General features: G+C 36.3%; 1 protein-coding gene across 3 annotated transcripts; it reads left to right on the top strand.

Annotated features, from left to right (window-relative positions):
* Nucleotides 1-12357: 12357 nt before the first annotated feature.
* On the top strand, nucleotides 12358-22078 carry LOC132605806 (anthranilate synthase alpha subunit 2, chloroplastic-like). Of its 3 annotated transcripts, none has more exons than XM_060319049.1 (11): nucleotides 12358-12729; nucleotides 14738-14922; nucleotides 15289-15478; nucleotides 18047-18198; nucleotides 18929-19044; nucleotides 19137-19383; nucleotides 19463-19519; nucleotides 19651-19803; nucleotides 20574-20654; nucleotides 20977-21063; nucleotides 21508-22078. In XM_060319049.1, the coding sequence occupies exons 1-11, from the start codon at nucleotides 12543-12545 to the stop codon at nucleotides 21829-21831; spliced, it is 1779 nt and encodes a 592-aa protein (XP_060175032.1). In that variant the 5' UTR covers nucleotides 12358-12542; the 3' UTR covers nucleotides 21832-22078. The 3 variants fall into 3 exon arrangements, with proteins under 3 accessions (XP_060175032.1, XP_060175031.1, XP_060175033.1); XM_060319048.1 differs by having other exon boundaries at nucleotides 12359-12729; nucleotides 14729-14922; XM_060319050.1 differs by lacking the exon at nucleotides 12358-12729 and having other exon boundaries at nucleotides 14783-14922; nucleotides 15300-15478.
* Nucleotides 22079-22091: the final 13 nt, after the last annotated feature.

Here is a 22091-nt window from a genome sequence, read left to right as displayed (position 1 = left end):
ACTCAAAGTTCTTATGGAGACACTTTTCTAACAAGCAACCTTTGAGAATTCAACTAATACGCCTAGACTATCTCTAGCCTAGCGTACCCCTCAAAGGCACCCTTTGAGAATTCACCACAGTGACTAACACTAGCCACCCATACACTAATACAACTAAGCTAACTCTAGCCTAGTATACCACTCAAAGACTTGAGGAAACACGCTTCCAACAAGCAACCTTTGAGACTTCAAAACACCTAAAATCACCTTCTTTTTATGGAAGAGTAGGTTTACAGTTTAAGCACAAAATAACAAAAACTCAACAACCTAGGACCTAAAGCATCTTCAGTTCTGGATCTAGTCCTTCGAGTTGTTGAGGCTCTGTTCTTAATGAACACCTTGAAAGGTGGAGACTTGCACTTAGAATGGAGCAATTTCGGATTTTGCGAGAATACGTCTTCTCTTGGAAGATGATGTCTTTATATGCAAGGAGAGAGAGCGAGTAGAGGTGACCACTCATGAAATCTGGACCGTTAATCAATCGGCCTTATTGAGGTGCTGTTGTACAACTGCATTGTACTTTTTAGCAGCATACTTTACAGCTGTGGATTTGGACTTTCAATGTTTCAGTGACTAGGACCTTTACCTGGAGGAACCTGGTCCCTCATATGTTCTTCGAAAAACTTATAAATACTGGCTACACTATTTGTAGCTCTACAGCTGCGCCGTTGGCTGGGCAGGCGGGAGACCTGATCCTATCTGGTCCTTCTGAATTAACATATCTGGTCTCTCATATATGAGCAAATCCTGCAAGCATCTGATCCTTCAAGGAGCATGTTAGAATAGCAGCATATGAGATATCATAAGGTTAACCAAGTTCAGACAGGTGAACCTAATTGTATCTGGTTCCTTAGGGTTTGTCATGTCATCAAAACATATCATTTCTTCTCAGTAATGATGTACAATGCAATGCAATGCACTGGCCAAATACCTCAAACCAGTACGCACATGCTAATAGTATTGCCCAATAGTCATGACCCATAAGGGATCCGCGAAGTCCATGTACCCCTCTCTCCGGAATAGATCTCGGATCACGAGTTCACAAATAGGCCACATCCTCACCTATCAAATGTGACTTATATACATATATCAGGATAGGTCATATCCTCACCCCCTGTCAGATGTGCCTTCATACATATGTTTTATATAAAATGAGTATTCAAAATATGGTTCAAGTCTAGAACCTCAAGATGAAAAATCAACTCAAAGTAAGCATGATCAATCAATGAAATCAAATACCAATAAAAGTGCAAGTCGCAATGCCATAACCATATCAGGACATCGAATAATCAACTTATCCCTGGAATGAATCATATAATTCCTCTCAATCAATATAAGAGTCTATGACACCTTTTACTTCCACATATAACAAGTACCCCTCACCACTAATTCTTGCATCACCAAAGTGTTCCATTTTCTTTCATAGTTGTCATAAGTCTTTCATCAATTATTTCCGGACCATTTTCCATCATATATAAATGCAGGAATCAGTGCAATGAATGTAATATGCTATGAAGATCACGAACACCATAAGTTGTATCAAATCTTACATAACTTCGTTACCGTCAGCAAATCATAATCAAGATCTCATTCGTGCCTAATCACAAGTACACATCCAATTCAAGCCTAATCTCATTATCTGATCACAATATGAATCTCAATGTATTTCCAGTTCAACGGTCAATATGGAACATGATTAGCCAATAATATCAAGGTCAATGAATACAAGGCACAAGTCATAACAAGACTTAGATAATTCACTCAACAACAACAGGGATATGTAACCATCTCAATCAATAAGAAGCGTATATATTGACTCCTTCCTTCTCATGTCATAGAAAATACACCTCAGGTTTCAGTACATAAAGTAATGGCGACAAGCCCACATAATCAGAAATCATACCAACCTAGATAATATCCAACCAAACACCATGTCTGAAGACCTAATCATGTTTTCTCCCTTCAATTTTGTACAATATATACGTTTCGCTAGTCAAAGTCTAACTAAAGTAAGTTGTAACCTATCTCGAATGTAGAATAGGAGCCACAAACTACTCCACACGAGCCTTCTGTTTCTGAAGCTTCTTAGAACGATCAAAGTCTAGCAATATAATGCTAAGTAAGCAATAGACCTTCTAATAAATATAGGGACAACATTGGGGAAAAGGACCCAATCACTTCTAACTTTTTTGAATGGTGAAACCATCATTAAATGGTAAATTTATCATAATCTCAATCCCAACAATCATAATCTTCCAATTTATGGGTTTCTAATCAATTTAATCCATCCAAAACAGATTTTAGTCCAAAACTTCCCCTTTTTATTAGAACCCTAAGTCTCAATACACAATTACCAACACAATTAACAAATTTCCCATCCTAGAAGGTTATTACCCACCCTCCTAAATGATTAAACAACAATAAATTCAACAACCCGTCAATTATTCTAGGGTTCTAGTCTTTTCATTCACCATTAAAGAACCTTAACTAGCATAAGAACTTAAAGATAATAAGGGAATGAACAATTAAAAGAGTTAAGACTTACCTTCAAAGGAGAGCTTCACCCTAGCCTTAGAAAATCGTCTCTCACTTTCTTGGGAACTGTTTTTGGTGTTATGTAGTGAATGACTCGGAATTCAGTAATATAAAAGTGAGTTTCCATCTCCCGTCGACCGCTGCAGCGATCTGACCCACCGCTGCGGCGGACCTTATTAACTCCTCCAACCCCGCGGCGGTGATCGTCGCCCCACTGTGGCGGACTCACTGCAGCGGCCTCCCACCTGCCGCAGCGGTCGCATCCGACCAGTAACCTTTGGTTTTTTACCAGATTTTCACCCAAAATCCCAACATCAATTTGAGGCCCTACAGACACAAACCAAACATGCACAAATAAGTAAAACGTCTTACGGACTCACCCGTGGCCTCGAAATTCCCAACGGAGGTCTAATTTACTAAGTCACCCCCCCCCCCCCCAACGGGAATAAAACTAGTTTCCAAATAATGCACAACATACAATCAAATGCCTTAGTGTTTTTAGAATTTTAACTCTTTAAGTTTTCATTAGACTTACACCTAGTCTCAGAAATGAACCGACAAGGGTAAAATGGTCAAAACCTAGGTCGTTACAAATTGATCCTTATTGCATAGTCAAAGAATAAATTTGACCATTTTCCCTTTGAAACAGTGTAAATAGTATCCACTAGAATTTGTGATCTTCGTCCTATTTTTTCTTTTTTCCCTCCTTGTATTTCCTTCTTCTCTATCTTCATCATACATATCGTAGAAAATTGAAGACTCGTTGCTTATTTGTGGATGATTTGATTTAAAAACTTGAAAGACACAGTTGGTGGAATTTGCTGAAGAAGACAAACCATAATTGTTGGGATTGATATCAGAATATTGGATATCAACTTTGGCATCATTTTAGAGTTGATTTGGATCATTTTAAGCAACCCACCAGGACATCATGTACCAAACACATCCATTAGATACTTCTGTGATCTACCAAAATTTACGAATAATGTTTTTCAAAGTTACTATACAATTTGTACTAAATCTTCGTGATTCAACGAATATAACAACTCAACCCCTCATTTTTGGATATTCGCGTTCGGTTCCATATTTTGCGACTTCCCACAGGTTCATATGATGTATTGGAAGTTTGGAACTTGCGGGAATGTTTGGTTTAGGCTCGAGGGTTTCGGCGCATTTGAAACTAAGTTGGCATTGCAGATTGTTATCTAATATCTGGTGCACCATGATCCTGAAGAATGTAGTGCTGGCAAGACGTGAGTCGCGATCGCATATCTCTCACAAACGTGAAGAAAGACATGTACATAAATAAATTGAACAGAATTAGGATTTCGAGTTATTTTACCGTTTTTGAGTCATGGGAGCCAGGGTGGAGCTAATTGTTGGGATTTTCACCTACAAGCATTTTTGTAAACACTCAATCTGATTTATATATATCTTGAATTCTCATGGATTATTACACCTAAAACAAGGATTTACAATTTTCACCTCCAAACACAATAAGGCATTCAAGGACTTATGTGGGGCATGATTACTTTCTTTACTGGGTACGACACCCAGTGCACAAAGCATCTTGCGTAGCAGGGTTCGGGGAAGGTTCGCACCCCAAGGAGTGTGATATAAACCGTCTAACCTAATGCAAGCATTAATGGTTGGTTTCACGGCTCGAACCCGTGACCTATAGCTGACACAGAAACAACTTTACTGTTGCTCCAAGCAGTGGCGATTCTATGTGTAAAATTTGAGGCACGTGAACCCATGGTCTTCCCATAAAACTAGATATTTTATGTACATATTTTCTAGAATTGATCTAATATTACCTGATGCCACTCATGCTATAAAAAGGCTTAATGGTGCACTTGGTTAGAAATTTAATTATTTACCAAGAGGAATAAGGATCAATTCCTGCTTAATGCATTTTTTCTCCCCTTTTTTAGTAGTGCCCTCATGTTCTAAAAACCTTAGATTCGCCTCTGGCTCCAAGGCTCCCCTTCTAAAGGAGGAGATGCTACATGAGGACTTCTAGGGGGGTCACTCATCATAGTAATGTTCAAGCATGCTTAACTTTAGAGTTCTGATGAGATCTCATGCGTTAGTGTTGGTATGATTACTTTCTTTATTGGTTTTTAGGAATTTATACTTTAAAAAAAAAAATTATAACTCAAACACATTATTCAATAGTAATGTTTATATTCATTTTATAAAAATTATGTACTCATTGGTATGTTGTACACACGATAAATGCGTACTCAAAAACTAATTTTAATCAAATACATGTATAATTATAGACAATTAATTTGTACTATATAAACAACGATAATAGACAATTTTTTTCTCCAATTGTTACCGTTCATGCCAAAAGAATGTTTAGAATTTTGTATGCATTTATGGAGATGGGACCAAGTTCTCAGGGAATATACAGCATACCAACCCATGTCCTACTTGCAGTCTCGCGGGTTCGTTTAATATGTTTTCCCTTTCTTCATTTATTTGAAACCTCTAACCCTTTTAAGTTGAATCCATAAAACCTCCTTAAAATATATACTCTATATACCATCAATATTAATGTTATGTTATATCTCGTTGTCAAAGCGATTCATATTACTCCTCCGTTTCAATTTACACGAACCTATTTTCTTTTTAGTCCGTGCAAAAAAAAGAATGACTCCTTTTCATATTTGGAAATAACTTATCTTTATGAAATGATTTATAGTTATATAAAAATATATGTGCCTCATTTTACACCACAAGTTCATAAGTCTTTTTTTTCTTCTTAAACTCTGTGCCCAGTCAAATAGGTTCAAATAAATTGAAACGGAGGGAGTAAGTTTTTTTTTTTCTACTTGATTGGATACTTGCATCAGAGCCCCGATCAATTGAGATACGAAAAAGGGACAAATATACCCATGTACTATTGGGAAAGGGCCAATATCTCCCTCGTTATACTTTGGGTCCAAATATACTCCTGTCGTTATACTATTGGTTGAAATATACCCCTCCTCCGTTAAAGTTGTCCAAGGTGGACATTCTACTCAAGTGAAACTTCAATTTCCAGATTGTAGCTTCTCTAGCTTGTAGGTTTCTGTCCACCAATTTTAACTGAGAGTCAAAAGGAAGATATGGAAGTAAAGGTGGAGGTTTTTGGCCATACACCACCTCATATGGGGACATCTTAATAGCAGAATGAAAAGAGGTATTGTAGCACCATTCAGCAAGACCCAACCAATTAGGCAGTCTTTAGGTTTGTCAAAAGTCATGCACCTCAAATAATATTCCAAACACCTGTTAGCAACTTCAGTCTTCCTATCTATTTGAGGGTGATAGGCAGTGGAAGTAAGCAAAGAAACCTTTTGCCATCTGAACTATTCCCTCCAAAATTTACTCAGAAAAACAGTATCTTTGTCTGAGACAATGGACTTAGGTTAAACCATGGAGTTTAAAAACCCTATCTATGAATAACTGAGCTACATCCAATGCAGTGTAAGGATGTTTGAGTGCCATAAAGTGAGCAGCTTTGCTCAGTCTATCTACAAGAACATATATCACCTCTTTTCCGGCAGCTCTAGGCAAACCTTCAATAAAATCCATTGAGATATCTTGCCCCACCTTATCAGGGATAGGTAGTGGTTGCAAGAGGCCAGGATCAGCAACATTTTCCCCTTTGGACCTCTGACAAGTATCACATTCTCTAATGAAAGTATACACATCCTGCTTCATCTTCTTCCAATAAAATTCTTGTTTTAATCTGTGCAAGGTAGCAGTAATACCTGAATGTCCGCCAGTGGAACTATCATGGAAGATACAAATGAGTTTTTCCCTCAATGTTGTACCAGGCCCCACCATAATCTTGCCCTTTCTGCTAAGGATGCCAGCTTGGAATTGGTAGTAAGGTTTTTGAGAATAGACTGGATGGACTGCATAAGTGTTTGTAAATGAGCATCTGATTGCTAGGACAATTTCACTTCTTCAATTATGTCTGCTTGTACTCTAGAAATACAACAAAGTTGGACCAATTCGCCTCTTCTTGATAGAGCATCAGCAATCAAGTTCTGCTTACCCTTCTTGTACATGATAGAGTAATCATATCCAAGTAATTTGACAAGCCATTTCTATTGACTAGGGGTAGAAACATTGTTTTAAAAGGCAGTATCAGGACTCGCCCCGGGCCTCGCCTCGGGGCAGGGCAGTGGCAAATGCCATGGGGCTAACGTGCAGGGCTTAGTTCCTATGAGGCTTACGCCCTAAGCGCCCAACCGTACGCCTTAAACACGCCTAACGCCCAACGCCCAGGGCTCGCCTAACAGTTCTTACACAAATTATATTTTAAATTCCTTAATTAAAATCATTCACCCTCATAATTGTTTAACAAAATAATGATACTTAATAGTTTTTCATCTATAGAAATAGAAGATTGGGTGTAACTCATATAACAAGTCGTAGTATTGGATATTTACTATTTGAGAACGTCGTGAGGGTGAATATCACTTATTTTTTAAAAAAAAAACACATAGCAGAATTGTACATTTTCACTTGTCATTGGTCATAAGTCCTATGTATCAGAATTATCATATAATTTTATTTTTTTGTTCATGAAGAAGTTATGTTTTAATTGTAATATTGATAAATTTTATTGATTATTTGCTTATAGGGAGATAAAATGAATAGTATGATAGTAATAGTGTTTTAAGAAACTGTGTTTTTTTCCGTGTTTGAAAGTTAAAATGTTAGAATTGTTTGATTCGGATTATCGATTTGGTGCGGTTTGTCAATTTTCTTTGTACACCCCCACCTATAAGGGGTCGTTCGGTTCAAGGTAAGTTATACATGGATTAGTAATGCAGAGATTAATAAAGTAAGGATTAGTAATTTATGATTTTTTTTTGTTGAGTGTTTGGTTCACTGCACTAAAATTGGACACAAAAGATACAATTTGAATATTTTTTTAATTTTTAAAACTAAAAAGTAATTTTGTACGATTGTACCTTTGGATACTTGGCTTTTATGGTTTTCTTGAAACAAAACAAGGTTAGTGTTGTCATTTTAGCTTTTTTTATCTATGCACTCCATAAGTTATTCATGGATAAATTCTCCCAGGGTGGTGGTGGTATAAGATAATACAACCCATGCTGTATTAAATACTCCCTCCATTCCAAAATAAGTATCCTTTTAGGCTTTTTATTTTGTTCCAAAATAAGTAACGTTTTTGGATTTGAAGAATATTTTGGACAGATTCTACCAAAATTGCCCTTGTTTAAGTAATCAAGATTCATTAATTACATTTTTTTTCTAGACATTTAATTATATAAGCACAATATTTTATGTCAAATTAAATGGTGTTCACATTATGCATAGTATCATGCTAGCATAACTCTTCTCCTATATATAAAAACAAAATTTTGGCTAATTTGTTAAATTATTGGCGATGAATTATGGATAGATAAATTGAATAGGAATTTTATTAAAAATCATGACAAGACAGATTTTTACTAAATGTTTAAGTTAATGATTTTATTGGAGTGGATTAAAAGTTCAATCCAGCCAATGGTTTCATTTAATCCAGCTCGGGCATGGGTAATTTAATTTTATCATCAACGTACATTTAACAGCTCCATTAAATTTTCATTCATAATCTAGATTTAGAATTGAAAATTTTGTTAGTTGAATGTTTAATGATAACCCCTCGTTAATTATTCATCCAACTAAAGTTTTAATTAACTACTACTCAATACCCAATGTTAACTTAAAATATAATTAGGGGTAAGTTGGTAAAAACACCCCTAATTTTCTAGGAGTGAACAATTTCTTAAGGGGTGTGCATGAGCTAAAAGAGTCACTTATTTTAAAATGGAGGGAGTAATTTCGATATTAGTTATACATGTCCTAAAGTGTCAACCAAATATGGTACAAAATAATACTATGACAATTTTATCTAAGATGTCTTACCAAACGAGCTCTAAAAACATAACAGTCATATAAATCACTTCCTCCATTCTCCATTTTTAAAAACCTCAAATGCTGTGTAAACAGTAATGAAAACCCTATCTCTATTTAACCACCGACCCGTTTGCTCCAGCTTTGGCCACCACTACTCCTCCATTTTTTTCGTTCACTGGGCAAACAGTAGAATAAATGTTCAATTGAAAATTTTAATATTGGTAATTAAAATTTATACAACAACAACAACATACCCAGTGAAATCTCACGGTGTGGGGTCTGGGGAGGGGTAAAGTGTACGCAGACCTTACCTCCATCTAAGAAGATAGAGAGGCTGTTTCCGAAAGATCCTCGGCTCAAGAGAAAACATGACGAGAAAAGGTTAGATAAGCACAAATAGTTCAAAGCAATACGGAAATAAAACTAACGAAAGCGACAAAAGCCATGCTAAAACAGTCTGAGAAGAAGAAGCAGTAGCTATCACAAATACATACGATAATTGTGGTACAAGAAACGACTAATATTTGCAAGAATCGAAGGACAAGAAAATGAAGATCGAAACTGTGACTACTAGTACAACGGGATACGTGGGACTACCTATTAGCCTTCTACTCTAATCTGAGTCCTCCATATCCTTATATCTAAGGTCATGTCCTCGGTAATTAAAATTTATATTACATAAAATTAATAGTGTAAAAATATTATCATTCAAGATGGTTAAAGTTATCTGATACTCTCCGTGGTAAGTTTTTGTTGAAATCGTTACAATTAAGAGTACTTGTTCAGAATTTTCAGAATTTTAAGATAAGGGTGTCAAGTGGGCCGGGCCAGCCCGGACCCGACCCACCACCGGCCCGCCCCAAGCCCACTAAGAGGTGTAAGGGGCTGGGCTAGGTGGGTTTTATTAGGGGGCTGGGCCGGACAAGGTGGACAGTCCACCAGCCCGGTCCACCAGCAGCTCGGGTGATGGCCCACCAGGGCACCGGCCCGGCCCACTTCAAATAAAAAAAAAAGATAAGTACTACATTTATTACTAATAATAAGTATTTTAAAAACATTGTATCCCAATAAAATAGTTGTAGCTATAATTGTCGGATTCTTAAAATTTTGGAAGCAAATATATGAAATATTTATTAATTATTCAAACCATAGTTAGAATCTTACTTTAGTTAATTAAAACTTAACCATTAATTTTAACTCATGTAATGTATCTCTTATTCAAGTAAGAACTTGGGGAAAATGGAGACAATGAAAATGGAGAGGAGTCGGATCCGTTAATATTTAATTGCTACTAAATGAAAACTAATTAGCTCTCCTTTTTTTTTAAAAAAAAAATAGTGGTCACTGGTCAGTTGAGCCCCACAGAATTCATAAAGTGGGCAGTGACCTTTTCCAACGTTTGAAAACTAGTTAGTTCTTCCTTTTTTCTTTTTTTTTTCAAACTGGTTAGCTCTTCCTTTGTTTTTTTTTTCAATTAATAATGGGCAGGTGGGCCCCAAAGAATTAACAAATTGGTCAAGTGACCGTTGCCAACGGAAAGATTGGGAATTCAACCGTTGACCCAAAAAGGACCCCTCAACCCCTTAAAACTATTTTTGACCTTTAAGTTTAAAAAATTATAGTTTAACCCATTTTCACCTATAAATACCTCATACATTTTTATCATTTTTTACTACAATCCTCTCATTTTATCTCACTTTCCCTCTTAATTTTCAGCAATTTCTATAATTTTAGTATTCTACTTTAATTGTTTTTGCAAACTTGCAATTAACAAGATCAAGTGGAAGGCTTCAAGTATTCAATTCATCAATTTACGATCACGTTGTTATTTCGTTATCTCCGAAAATTTGGTACCTTCGTTCCATCTCTTACTTTTATTTAGTACTTTAATTCTTGCATTTTAATTTTAATTTTCGTTATTTAATTTGCATAATGGAACCACTAAAAAGAATCGGTAAAGCTTTATGTCCCAGTGGTAGTAGTAGCGGTAAGAAAAAATCCGGTAGTGGTAGTGGTAGTGGTAGGGGTAGTACTAGCGCTAGAAATTATACTCGTGTTCCGCAAGCACCACCTAGTGAAATAGGCGACATAGGTGTGGGTCCACATGATATGAATTATATAGAATTACAAGAAGCGTACGGTATAGAAGATGAGAATGAAGTTGAGATACAAGTAGACGATGATGATAATGACAATAATACACCCACTAGTCTCGCTAATGATATTGCTCAGTCTCGAACTGAGGCTCAGGGTCGTCCTCCACTGCCTGAAGGAGCCCGAAAAAAACTAGCGCCCGGTATATTATTATACAGTGTATAATAATATAAACTATTAGTTATATATATATATAATAATATATTAATAAAATCTTATTAGTTTCAAATATTTTATATATAATAATAATAAAATATTTTTTAGCGTATTGAAATGTCTCCGCCGATGATGGAGGTGTGACAGATGCACATGACATTAGGACTTAGGATCAGATGAGATAATTAAATTAAGAACTTTGGTTTAGTATCAAAACTCATGTGCATTGTTCCAATTTAATTCCCATTTAGATGAGTAGGAAATTTAGAGAAAGAGGAGAGTAGGGAATTGTAAGATAATATGGAAAGGAATGAATGATATTTATAGATTGGAAATACGGCCAAAGTATAATTTAAAGAACTTGATGGTTAAAATAAAGTTGACAACAACTAGATTTTAAAGTATCAAACTTAAAAAATTTTAGTATTAGAATTTTTTTTTAAAAATAATTAAAATCCGGCTCGACCCACTAACTAAAACCCGGCCCGGCCCACTAACTAAAACCCGGCCCGACCCACTAATTAAAACCCGACCTGGCCCACTAACGAGCCCGGTTAACCCGAGGTGTAGCCCCTATCCGAGGTGGGCTGGGCTGGACACCCTTTCCCTCTTCAAGCCCGGCCCCCAGCTCGACCCCTTAACTTACGACCCGGCCCGGCCCCGACCCGGCCCCTTGTGGCCCACGTTAAAATGGCCCGGCCCAGCCCATTTGACACCCATATTTTAAGAGGACAAAATTATCCCGTTTCAAATAGCTTAAGGGCAAAAATGAACCTTTTTTCCTTGTTTGGAACAAGCGTTAGTAGGAAACAAAATTTTGAGCTACTTGGATAGATAGAGGATTTTGAGCTAGTTGACTAACGACAAAGGAATTTTTACACAAAAAGAACGAAATGGCGTGAAATCGACCTATTTCGAATAGTTTAGGGGTGCTTTTGGATAGGTATTTGTTGTTACTCCCTCCATCCCAATTTATGTCATACATTTCAATTTCCGAAAGTCAATTTGACTAACCTTTGAAACTAAATTGGATCAGATTACCTTAGTATTTTAAGATGAAAATTTATATATTTGAAAGCTACATAAAAAGTATCGTAAATAGCAATTTTTCTCATATCAATTTGGTGATAAAATATATCTTAAAATATTAGTCAAAATTCATACAGTCTGAGTTCCGAAAAATAAAAAATATCGCATAAATTGAGACTGATCAAAGCATATTTCAAAAATTATTATTTTCCCAATTTAATTGGCCACCTATACCTAAAACAAACCTAGAAACTGATGTGCAAAATCTCAAATCCCCTTTCTGCAACATTCACTGTCCAAACTTAGTATTTTAAGATTAAAATTTATATATCTAAAAGCTACATAAAAAGTACCGTAAATAACAATTTTTCTCATATCAATTTGGTGATAGAATAAAGTTCATTATCTCAAAAAGCGAAAAATACCGCATAAATTGATCCGGATGAAAGTATATTTCACAAATTATTATTTTCCAATTTAATTGGTCACCCACTAACTGTCCTACTAAAACCTAGAAACTGATCTGCAAAATCTCAAATCCCTTTTCTGCAACATCCACTGTACAAACTAACAGCTAATAAAACACATCCCGCAACCGTATCCAATATAAAAACATAGTAACAGTCAAATAATAAATCAGCATTCTCCATTTTTCAATTCAAAGCTGAAATGCTGTAAAAAAAAAAAAAAAAACAGTCATGAAAACCCTAGCCCTATCTCATCACCGACCGGTTGCCCCCGTTTCCGGTCACCGGTCATCCATTTTTTCCGGTCAACTCGCCACGTCAGCATCCACGTCACTCTCTTTCTCCAGGTCATCCCGTGTAGGTGCTGCCCGAATTCGGGTTCTCAACTGCTCCGCCGCCATTTCTCCTCCTTCATTAGGTAACCTATATTGTATGTATTCATTTTGCGACGCTGTTCGGATTTCGAGAGTCAACCGAGTACATGTTTTCACATTTTTTCACTCCAAATCACTCGCAAATATTCAACATTACTCCAAGTTGTATTCATGTTGTTGGAAATAATAATTCAAAGTTGTAGGAAACCAAAATTGGTTAGGATTTGATATTTTAATTCATGTCTAGTTAGGATTTATAGTCAAATTAATAATGAGAATAACTTTTCCTGTTTTGAGTTAAATCAGGTTTCGTACTATTATAAATAGAGGTGCTGCTAGCTATTTTTCATAACAAGAGAGAATAAGAGATATTGTAGAGATTCATAGAGTCTATCAATAAAATATTTTCCTTCACATGTCCAAACATAAGTTGTTAATTATTGTGATTTGTAGTACTTTTTACGAGTTTTCAAATATATGATTTTATTTCGAAAAATTAAAGCTTCCGAATTCATGGTCTAAGTTTAGAAGTTTGAATCTCGAAATTCTAACTGTGCCACATGAATGGGGACAAGGAGTATTTGAAAGCTGGAGTTATGTTTGGACATGAGTACAACTTCGAAAAATGTTGAATTTTTGTTAGTGATTTCGATGAAAAATGTGAAAACAGGTATTTGGAGTTTCTCGAATTCCGGAAAATTGTAACAATTCTATGTCAAAACATGATTCCAGAGTAAAATTCGGGAAAAAAGTGAAAATTATCCATGGCCAAATGGGCTCTTGGTTTCGCCGCCTTCATTCAGCAACCTCTGTACGTGTTTAATTCAAAGATGGATCCAGAATTTATGAATTCCACTCCATTGGTTACTCTTCTAGATATTTAGCATTAATAATTACTTTTCAGAATCTTAGTTATTGATTTAACGGGTGTTTGGACATAAAAAATGTGAAATTTGAAAAGGAGTACTTGGGAAAAAGTTGAAAAATGGTATTCGAGAATTGGAGTTGTGTTTGGACATGAATACAACTTGGAAAGATGTTGGTTTTTTTGTGAGTGATTTGGAGTGAGAAATGTGAAAACAGGTATTTGGAGTTTTTACGAATTCCGGAAAATCATAGCAATTCTATGTCCAAACATGATTCTGTAATAAAATTATGGAAAAAAATTGAAAATTATCCATGGTCAAACAGGCCTTTAGTTTCGCCACCTTCATTCAGTACCCTCTATGCCCATTTAATTCAGAGATGGTTCTAGAATTTTAATTCAGTGAGTTCAGAATTCTGTTGCACTGATTACTCAGCTATATATTGGCATTAAAATAAAAGAATCTTCAACTGTATATTTGATTTTTAAATGGATCCAAAATTATAAGTCATTGGTCTGCACTCATTGTGTTAGCTGCTTCTCTGGAACTTTAGCATTAATATGTAAGTTTTCTAAAACCTTACCTTCAACTGTAATGTAGTTTGGCTTCCTTCCCTAGGACTAGGGCGGGAGCTAGAGTGTAGGACGATTCTACAGAACTTAGTAGTTTTGGCTCAAACCTTCTATTTGTCTTAAGAAATTCATTTAATATTTACTAATTATTAATTTAGAACCCAGTAACTCAAAAGGAGTAAAATCCCGAACCCATAAGTTTCAAATCTTGGTTCTGCCACGCTGTACCCTCTATGCTGATTTAATTCAAGGTGGATCCATGATTTTTAGTTTGTACGCGCAGCTTATTGTTGCATTTCATACTAGTATGTGGAAATCAACTTGAACTTATCATTGAATGCATAGAAGACCAAGTTGCCTCCCCTCTCCTCAGAGGATGAGTGCATCCACTTTTGGAATTGACCAGGAAACGAGCTTACCTCAAGATTTGACTCCTCCTATTTAGGAGTTGAATAAAAAATTCAGCAATATACATAGGCCGACTCAAGGACATTTGTTGCATTTGCACTGCTGTCAATAGAGTATATCTATCATTAACTTAATTTGCTTGACATTAATTTCATGATGGTAACTTTTGGCTGCTTTCTGGTTCTGAGATGGTTTAGGTTGTGCAGTGGACGATTCAGTGAAGTTCAAGGAGGCTGCGAAGAATGGGAATTTGATCCCCCTCTACAGGTCTATATTCTCCGATCACTTAACCCCAGTCCTCGCTTACCGTTGTTTGGTGAAGGAAGATGATAGGGAAGCTCCAAGCTTCTTGTTCGAGTCCGTAGAGCCTGGTTTGAAAGTTTCTAATGTTGTAAGCTTCTTGTTCTACCTCCATTTAGTTCCTTGATTGAAACTGGAATAGTCAATGGAAATTATATTGCTGTCTTTAATCGAATGATGGGTTTGACGTGAAATATACATATTTAGAAACCGCGTATAAGTACTATAACTCACAATTTTTATAGTTAAAGATAGTTTGAATTGTTTCAGTCACAAATTGTACAAAGAAAAACTGAGAGATACTGAAGTCCTGACTTTCACAAAGAGCACATGGGGAATGATTGATGTCTGTATTCTAATTACCTGCATTATCCTGCATCGACACGATTCTAAATAATCAACAAAGTCACTTGCTTGGTTACACTTTGCTATTTTGTTGATGAGTTAATTATGCTAGGGTCGATACAGTGTGATTGGGGCTCAGCCGACAATGGAAATTGTTGCAAAAGAGAACATGGTGACAATTATGGATCACCCCAAAGGAAGGAGAACGGAGGAATTTGTGGAAGATCCAATGACCATTCCTCGTAGGATTATGGAAAAATGGAAACCTCAATGCATAGATGAGCTTCCTGAGGCATTTTGTGGTAAGAAATTATAGTTCAACTGCTTGAGTTTATTAGCATGAATACTAATCTAGCTCGGTGATGATATCACTTGAATTTTACTGTGTAAACAAGCACTTGGCGTTCAGTGTCAATTATCTGCCTCATATGAACGGAAAAACATCATGTTAAACTTTCGTTTGACAATTTAAAAAAATTTCGCCAAGCTGCTCTGATGTTTTGTTGTTTAATTCTGTCCAATTGCTAAATCTATTATTCTGACGACAAACATCTGCTTATTTCACTGTTTTTGTTATCCAGCTTCCCGTCGTTGCTTAGTTGGCTTTATTATATGATACAATATGCTTCAAATAAAATTTCTTGATTTGTGCCTAATGGATGGCATGCAGGCTGCAGTTGTTATCCTAAAACCCAGATATGGGATTTTTTTTTTTTCGTGTATAACTGGAAGTTGGCCCATGCTTTGCATATCTTTTGTTTTTTGGTGTATAACTGGAAATTGGCCCATGCTTTGAGCATGATACTTTTTTTGTTTTATTGTTTGATACTTTTTACATATATTATGCAATTATTTTTCTCTCAACATCAAAGACAAAGTATTACAGTTACTGTACAAGAAGGGAAAAAGTTAAGTCACTAAAATAAGGAAATTATACAAAAAGTTGGAGGAAATGGAATAAGGAGGTCTTTGGCAGATTTGATGACAGGAAAGCAAAAGCCTTAAAAAGATCGGAGGAAATTGACCAATCTGTGAGTCAAGAACTGAAAGCTATAAAAAGAGTTATTTAAATGGCACTGGAAGATCAATCAGGGCAGCAATCACTTATGGAAAAATGTTATAATTGCCAAGTATGGCAAAGAGGAGGAATAGTGCACTAATAATGTACAAGGTGCTCATGGAGTCTGTCTGAAAACAAAAATAAATCAGGAACCTTTGAGATGATTTTTATGATTGTGTCAAGTTAAAAGTTGGCAATGGCAAGAGAGTGGAGATATGGACAGACAAATGGTAGATGATATTCCTTTAATGGAGATATTTTCTGACATTATTCAATCAGTTCTAATGAGAATTGTACTGTGGCATATTACTACTCTAATGGGGGACAATATTTACTTTTGAGGAGGAACCTATACGACTGGAAATTGATCATGGTAGCACACTGATTCAGATGCTGGACCCTGTCTCTTTCGAAGACTAGGTGGAAAACACTCTTTGGTGGAAACATCAGAAGGATGGTAAATTTAGCGTGAAGGGTTGCTACAAAAGTTTTTGAAGAGAATGGGGAGAATTCAAGATTGTAGGACATGGAGAATCATCTGGAAAGCCATGACACCTCCGAGGGCTGCATGCTTTATTTGGACTGCTACCCATGAAGCTTGTCTAACACAAGATAATTTACTAAAGAGGGGTCACACCATGAGCAGCAGATGCTTTCTATTGAAGGAAGGAGTTAGTGAGTCATTGAATCATCTATTGCTTTGCTGCATCTTTACCAGACAAATCTGGGAAATATTCCTTGTTGTCCTTGGAGTTCAGTGGCCATGGCAGGACTTTAAGCTTGCTTTAAATAGCTGGAAAGGACATTCTCTATCCACTGGCAGCTGACATTACTGGAATGCAATTCCTACTTGTGTTTTTTATAATATTTGGCTAGAGAGGAATAACAAAAGTTTAGAGCCCGTTTGGATGGGCTTATGGCTTTTGACTTATAAGCCAAAAGCCATAATTTAGAAATTCTAGCTTATGGCTTTTGGCTTATATTTGTCATTTTGGCTTAAAAACAAGTTCTTAAAAGCACTTTTTAATTTTACCCAAACACTATAAAAGTGCTTAAAAGCTATTTTGGCTTAAAAACACTTAAAATAAGCCAATCCAAACAGGTTAATGATGGGAGGGAAAATATTCCACTTGTAAAATGCTGATGTTTTGAGAAGTCTTCACTTGTGGAGTAGGGGGAGTATTCTAGTTGACATTGACCCACACTATTAGATTCTTGTACTCCAACTTATGGAAGGAAGACCTCTATTTCATTATATGATGTAAAACTCTTATATGTACCTTCAGGATATTCCTTAAAATACCCTTTTCACTTAGAAAAGGAAATGATACAATCTGCAGAAAATAAAAATAATTTTTTTTAATTATGGTGACAGAGTAATTCAAGAAATATATGGTTTGATTTCTCACAACACGAAGCAAAAAGAATGATTTGAAATGGAATCCCATTTTAAGATGGAATACACATAAAGAAAAATCTATTAGCAAATCTATTTATAGTAGGAGAATGGAAGAGAAATAGAGAGGGTGCGAACTGTCGTGTTAATTTATACAATCAATTTAAGGAGTAATACTTGAAAAATATGCTAGTTTCATATACTTGAGTAAAGTAAGAATTTAATCAAAAAAATCTTGAAGAAAGAATCCACGCCAAGAAAAGTTGTAGAGAAGGAAGGATGAAGAGGGATTATATGTTGAATAAGGCTAGGCCAAACGGTTAGTATATGATAATTGTGACCTCTATACACAGATATCATTTGAGAAGAGAGTGAAACTTTACCATGCCTAATGCCGTAGTTTTTCCTTTGCAGGAGGTTGGGTTGGTTACTTCTCATATGATACAGTGCGCTACGTAGAAAAAAAGAAGCTTCCTTTCTCAAATGCTCCCCTGGATGATAGGAATCTTCCTGATCTTCATCTAGGTCTTTATGATGATGTAATTGTGTTTGATCATGTGGAAAAGGTAGTTTAATTTTAAGTCCCCTATAAACCTTCACTTTGTTTTGCTTTTCAGATTTACATTATCCCATTTTGTTCTAGGGCCTATCTGATTCATGGAAATATGCTTCACCTTTCATTGAAGTGCTTCAATAATAGAACTTTGATTTTACTTTTTGCAATTGGATCGATTTCTTTAGTTTGTCTGCACATTCTACCATTCATTATGGATTGCTCTTCTTACTTTTCATTGAATTTGGGTTTGAATATCCTGATTTGAGTTATAACTATCCTACGTCGGTGGTGGATGTGGCGATTTGTCTTATATGGTCTTGGATAATGCTCACCTCACCAGTTAGCTTTTGAGGTTGAGTTCGGACCATTTCTTAACATTGGTATCAGAGCCAAACCCATTCCTCTTCTGGGTTTACACAATGTTGGGCCCCCATCTTATGTTGTCCACGCTCCAGATGTTCAATCCTGATGGTGAGGGGAGGAAAGGGGTGTTAAGTGTCCCACAATGGTGGAGGAAATGGGTTATTGTCTCCTTATATGGTCTTGGGCAATACTTTCATGATCATCTTCTAGTAGTTATTGTTTTTGAATCATCATTTTCTGCATCAAAATGTATCTGGTTTAGTAATTAATAAAAATGTATGAATTAGTTCTTAGAGTGATCAATATTTGCAGCTGATAAGGTGTATGTTTTACTGTATCCATTATGGTCCATTACTTAAATTTCTGCTTGATACCAGAAAGCATTTGTCATACATTGGGTGCGGTTAGATCGGTTTGCTTCAGTAGAGGAGGCCTACAATGATGGTATGACCAGATTAGAAGCATTGATGTCTAGAGTACATGATATTGTACCGTAAGTTAATTTCACTTCCTCTTCCAAAAATAGTACTTTATTTTCTGCTCCTTTCCTCTCATTCATTTGGTTGTACTGGTTTCGTATTTTAGCCCTAGGTTGGCTTCAGGATCGATAAAACTTCATACTAGCCTATTTGGTACTTCATTGAAAAACTCGACCATGACAAACGAAGACTACCAGAACGCTGTTTTAAAGGCCAAGGAGCATATCCTGGCTGGGGACATTTTCCAAATTGTTCTTAGCCAACGTTTTGAAAGACGAACATTTGCAGACCCATTTGAAGTATACAGAGCACTAAGAATTGTAAACCCAAGCCCTTATATGACTTATCTACAGGTATACCCGCTTTCCTTGAAACTTTGACTCTTCAAATTCTATTTTCCTAGGTCTCTCACAAAGGATATGTTCTGATCAGGCTAGGGGGTGTATTCTTGTTGCTTCTAGTCCAGAAATTCTTACTCGAGTGAAGAAGGTAAATCAACTGATGTTTTCCATTCTAATTTGCAGATTGCATATTGATTTCAACCCCCAAATCCCATCTCTCATTTGTCTACCATTAACAGCTTCGCTAATAATCTTAAAACCGTCCTTTTGTTTGTCCAGAAAACAGTTACTAATCGACCCCTAGCAGGGACTATTAGGAGAGGTAAGACACCTAAGGAAGATTATATGTTGGAAAAGCAACTTTTGAACGACGAGAAACAGTGTGCAGAGCATATAATGCTGGTTGACTTGGGAAGAAATGATGTTGGAAAGGTTAACACTCTTAATTTTCCTTTGAATTGTTAGAGGTGGTATATGATCTTCTATATGCCAAGATTCGATAAATCTATGTATGAACTTGTACTTTGACAATTGAAAGAAATTGCTCATGCTGTTGGTTGTAATTCTCATCTTCACATTACTTATTGGTACTTTTGATTACTTCCAGCTTCCTCTGGATTAGATTGACCTTTATTATATATGTTAAGCTTGTCATTATGTAGGTAGCATCAAATTCTGTCATGTCTGATCTTGTTCTTGTTTTGGAACATCTTGTGTCAAAACTAAGAAATTAATCTTCCTTTTTACTCCAGCATGAACTCGTTTCTGGAATTCGCTGGCGCTGTATGTTTCTTTACACTCCTATATTGAGCTTGCTTCTGCCTGTCCATGCCAACTAGTGCATATTCATAACATGTGTATTCAAATGCTGAGATATGTATTAAAAACTATAGGAAATTATATACATCTTGCTTGTTGCATGCAGCGTCAAGACTCTATATTGCTTTCAGATGCTAACATTTTTACAATTAATTCTCCTCTTGGCATAGTGCGGTTAAACTTAATAATTGTACAGTGGTTATGCAATCCATCCTCCTTTTAGGCCGTGGAATATTGCTCACTGAACTTCTATTAGTTGAATTGCTAGTTCCTACTGAATTTTATTTGTTAGATTACTTCTCATATTTGAATCCTGTGTAAGCATTTTATTGAAGCGTTCTTTCACTTCAATCATCATTTACTAACTTAGGTTCTTAATTCAGGTCTCTAAACCTGGTTCGGTGAAAGTTGAGAAACTAATGAATGTTGAACGGTATTCCCATGTCATGCACATCAGCTCCACGGTGAGTTCTTCTCAGATGAGTTGTGTTTAATTATAGCCATGCTTTTACATGGATTGAGGATTTACAAGTTACATGCATTAAGAGCTGTTACCTTTTTCAAAAAAAAAAAAAAGTTACATGCATTAAGATATGTCCCCTGAGTGCAAAAAAGTTTGCTTCCTGAAAGAAACGCCATTGACAAATAACACTCGTGCTCATGCATTGTGTTACTTTTCTTTCATACATTTTTCAGTGATTAGAGAATCATAGCTAAGACTTGGATGTTGTGAAATGTAATGATTTGTCTGGCTTGTTACAAGGTTTTGTCGTCCCAAATTTGCAGGTGACTGGAGAGTTACTTGACCATTTGACTAGCTGGGATGCTCTGCGTGCAGCGCTTCCTGTTGGAACCGTTAGTGGAGCGCCTAAGGTTCTACAATCATCTTTTACTTCTTACAAAATTAATTACTTGAAAAAGCAATATCTTTGTTTTTTGAGTTCGTGGTGCTTTCTGCTGCCCTAATGTCATAAGCTATGGCAAGTGGCCAAGTTGATGCCCCTAGTCTTTAGAAGTATGGTTTTGCCACTTCACTGAATTTGATCACTCGGTGGAGATGTTGATAATCAGTTCTCCTAGAAAGTTTACGCATATTTCGTCTCTTATTATTGTCTGGAAGTAAAGAGTGGTACGGTTATGTGCTTAAGGTCAATGAATCTGGAACTTGTAAGAACTATTGATGTGCTGAATCTGGAACTTGTAAGAACTATTGATGTGCTTTGAGGTGTTTCACGAAGGAATATATATTTGTATAGTTTTAATTTTTGTATGTTCACGAAGGGGGCGTAAATAATTCATGTCTCTTGCTTGATATAGGTGAAAGCCATGGAGCTAATTGATCAGCTGGAAGTTACAAGGCGCGGACCATACAGTGGTGGATTTGGAGGCATTTCCTTTACCGGTGAAATGGACATTGCCTTAGCTTTGAGAACCATTGTATTTCCAACTGGAACGCGTTATGACACTATGTACTCGTACAAGGATGCCGATAAGCGACGAGATTGGGTTGCTTATCTCCAATCTGGGGCAGGTATAGTAGCCGATAGTGACCCTGCCGATGAGCAAAGGGAATGTGAAAACAAAGCTGCAGCTCTTGGCCGTGCCATTGATCTTGCAGAGTCCTCATTTGTTGACAAATAATAGATTCAGTCCTATTGTCGAATTTTGTCTCATAATTTATTTTTATTTCTTGATGGATGTGGAAAAGTTTGTTTTCAGTCCGTTATGTTGGCAAGTGACTGAATTCCCACCAATGTCATTGAGTGTTGCATATGTTCAATAGTGGCTTCATCAACTGTACGATGGTGCCACAAAGAGTCCAGAATCGGCCTAGTTAGTTGTAGTTTTCTGGTTGCCAATTGGTTTCAAATTTTGGCTTTTTCAGTTCTGAGTTACATCCC

Source organism: Lycium barbarum, chromosome 8 (genome assembly GCF_019175385.1).
Source record: "Lycium barbarum isolate Lr01 chromosome 8, ASM1917538v2, whole genome shotgun sequence".
Classification (NCBI taxonomy): Eukaryota; Viridiplantae; Streptophyta; class Magnoliopsida; order Solanales; family Solanaceae; genus Lycium; species Lycium barbarum.
Note: the sequence above shows the minus strand (reverse complement) of the source record. Positions and strands in the feature narration are given on the sequence as shown.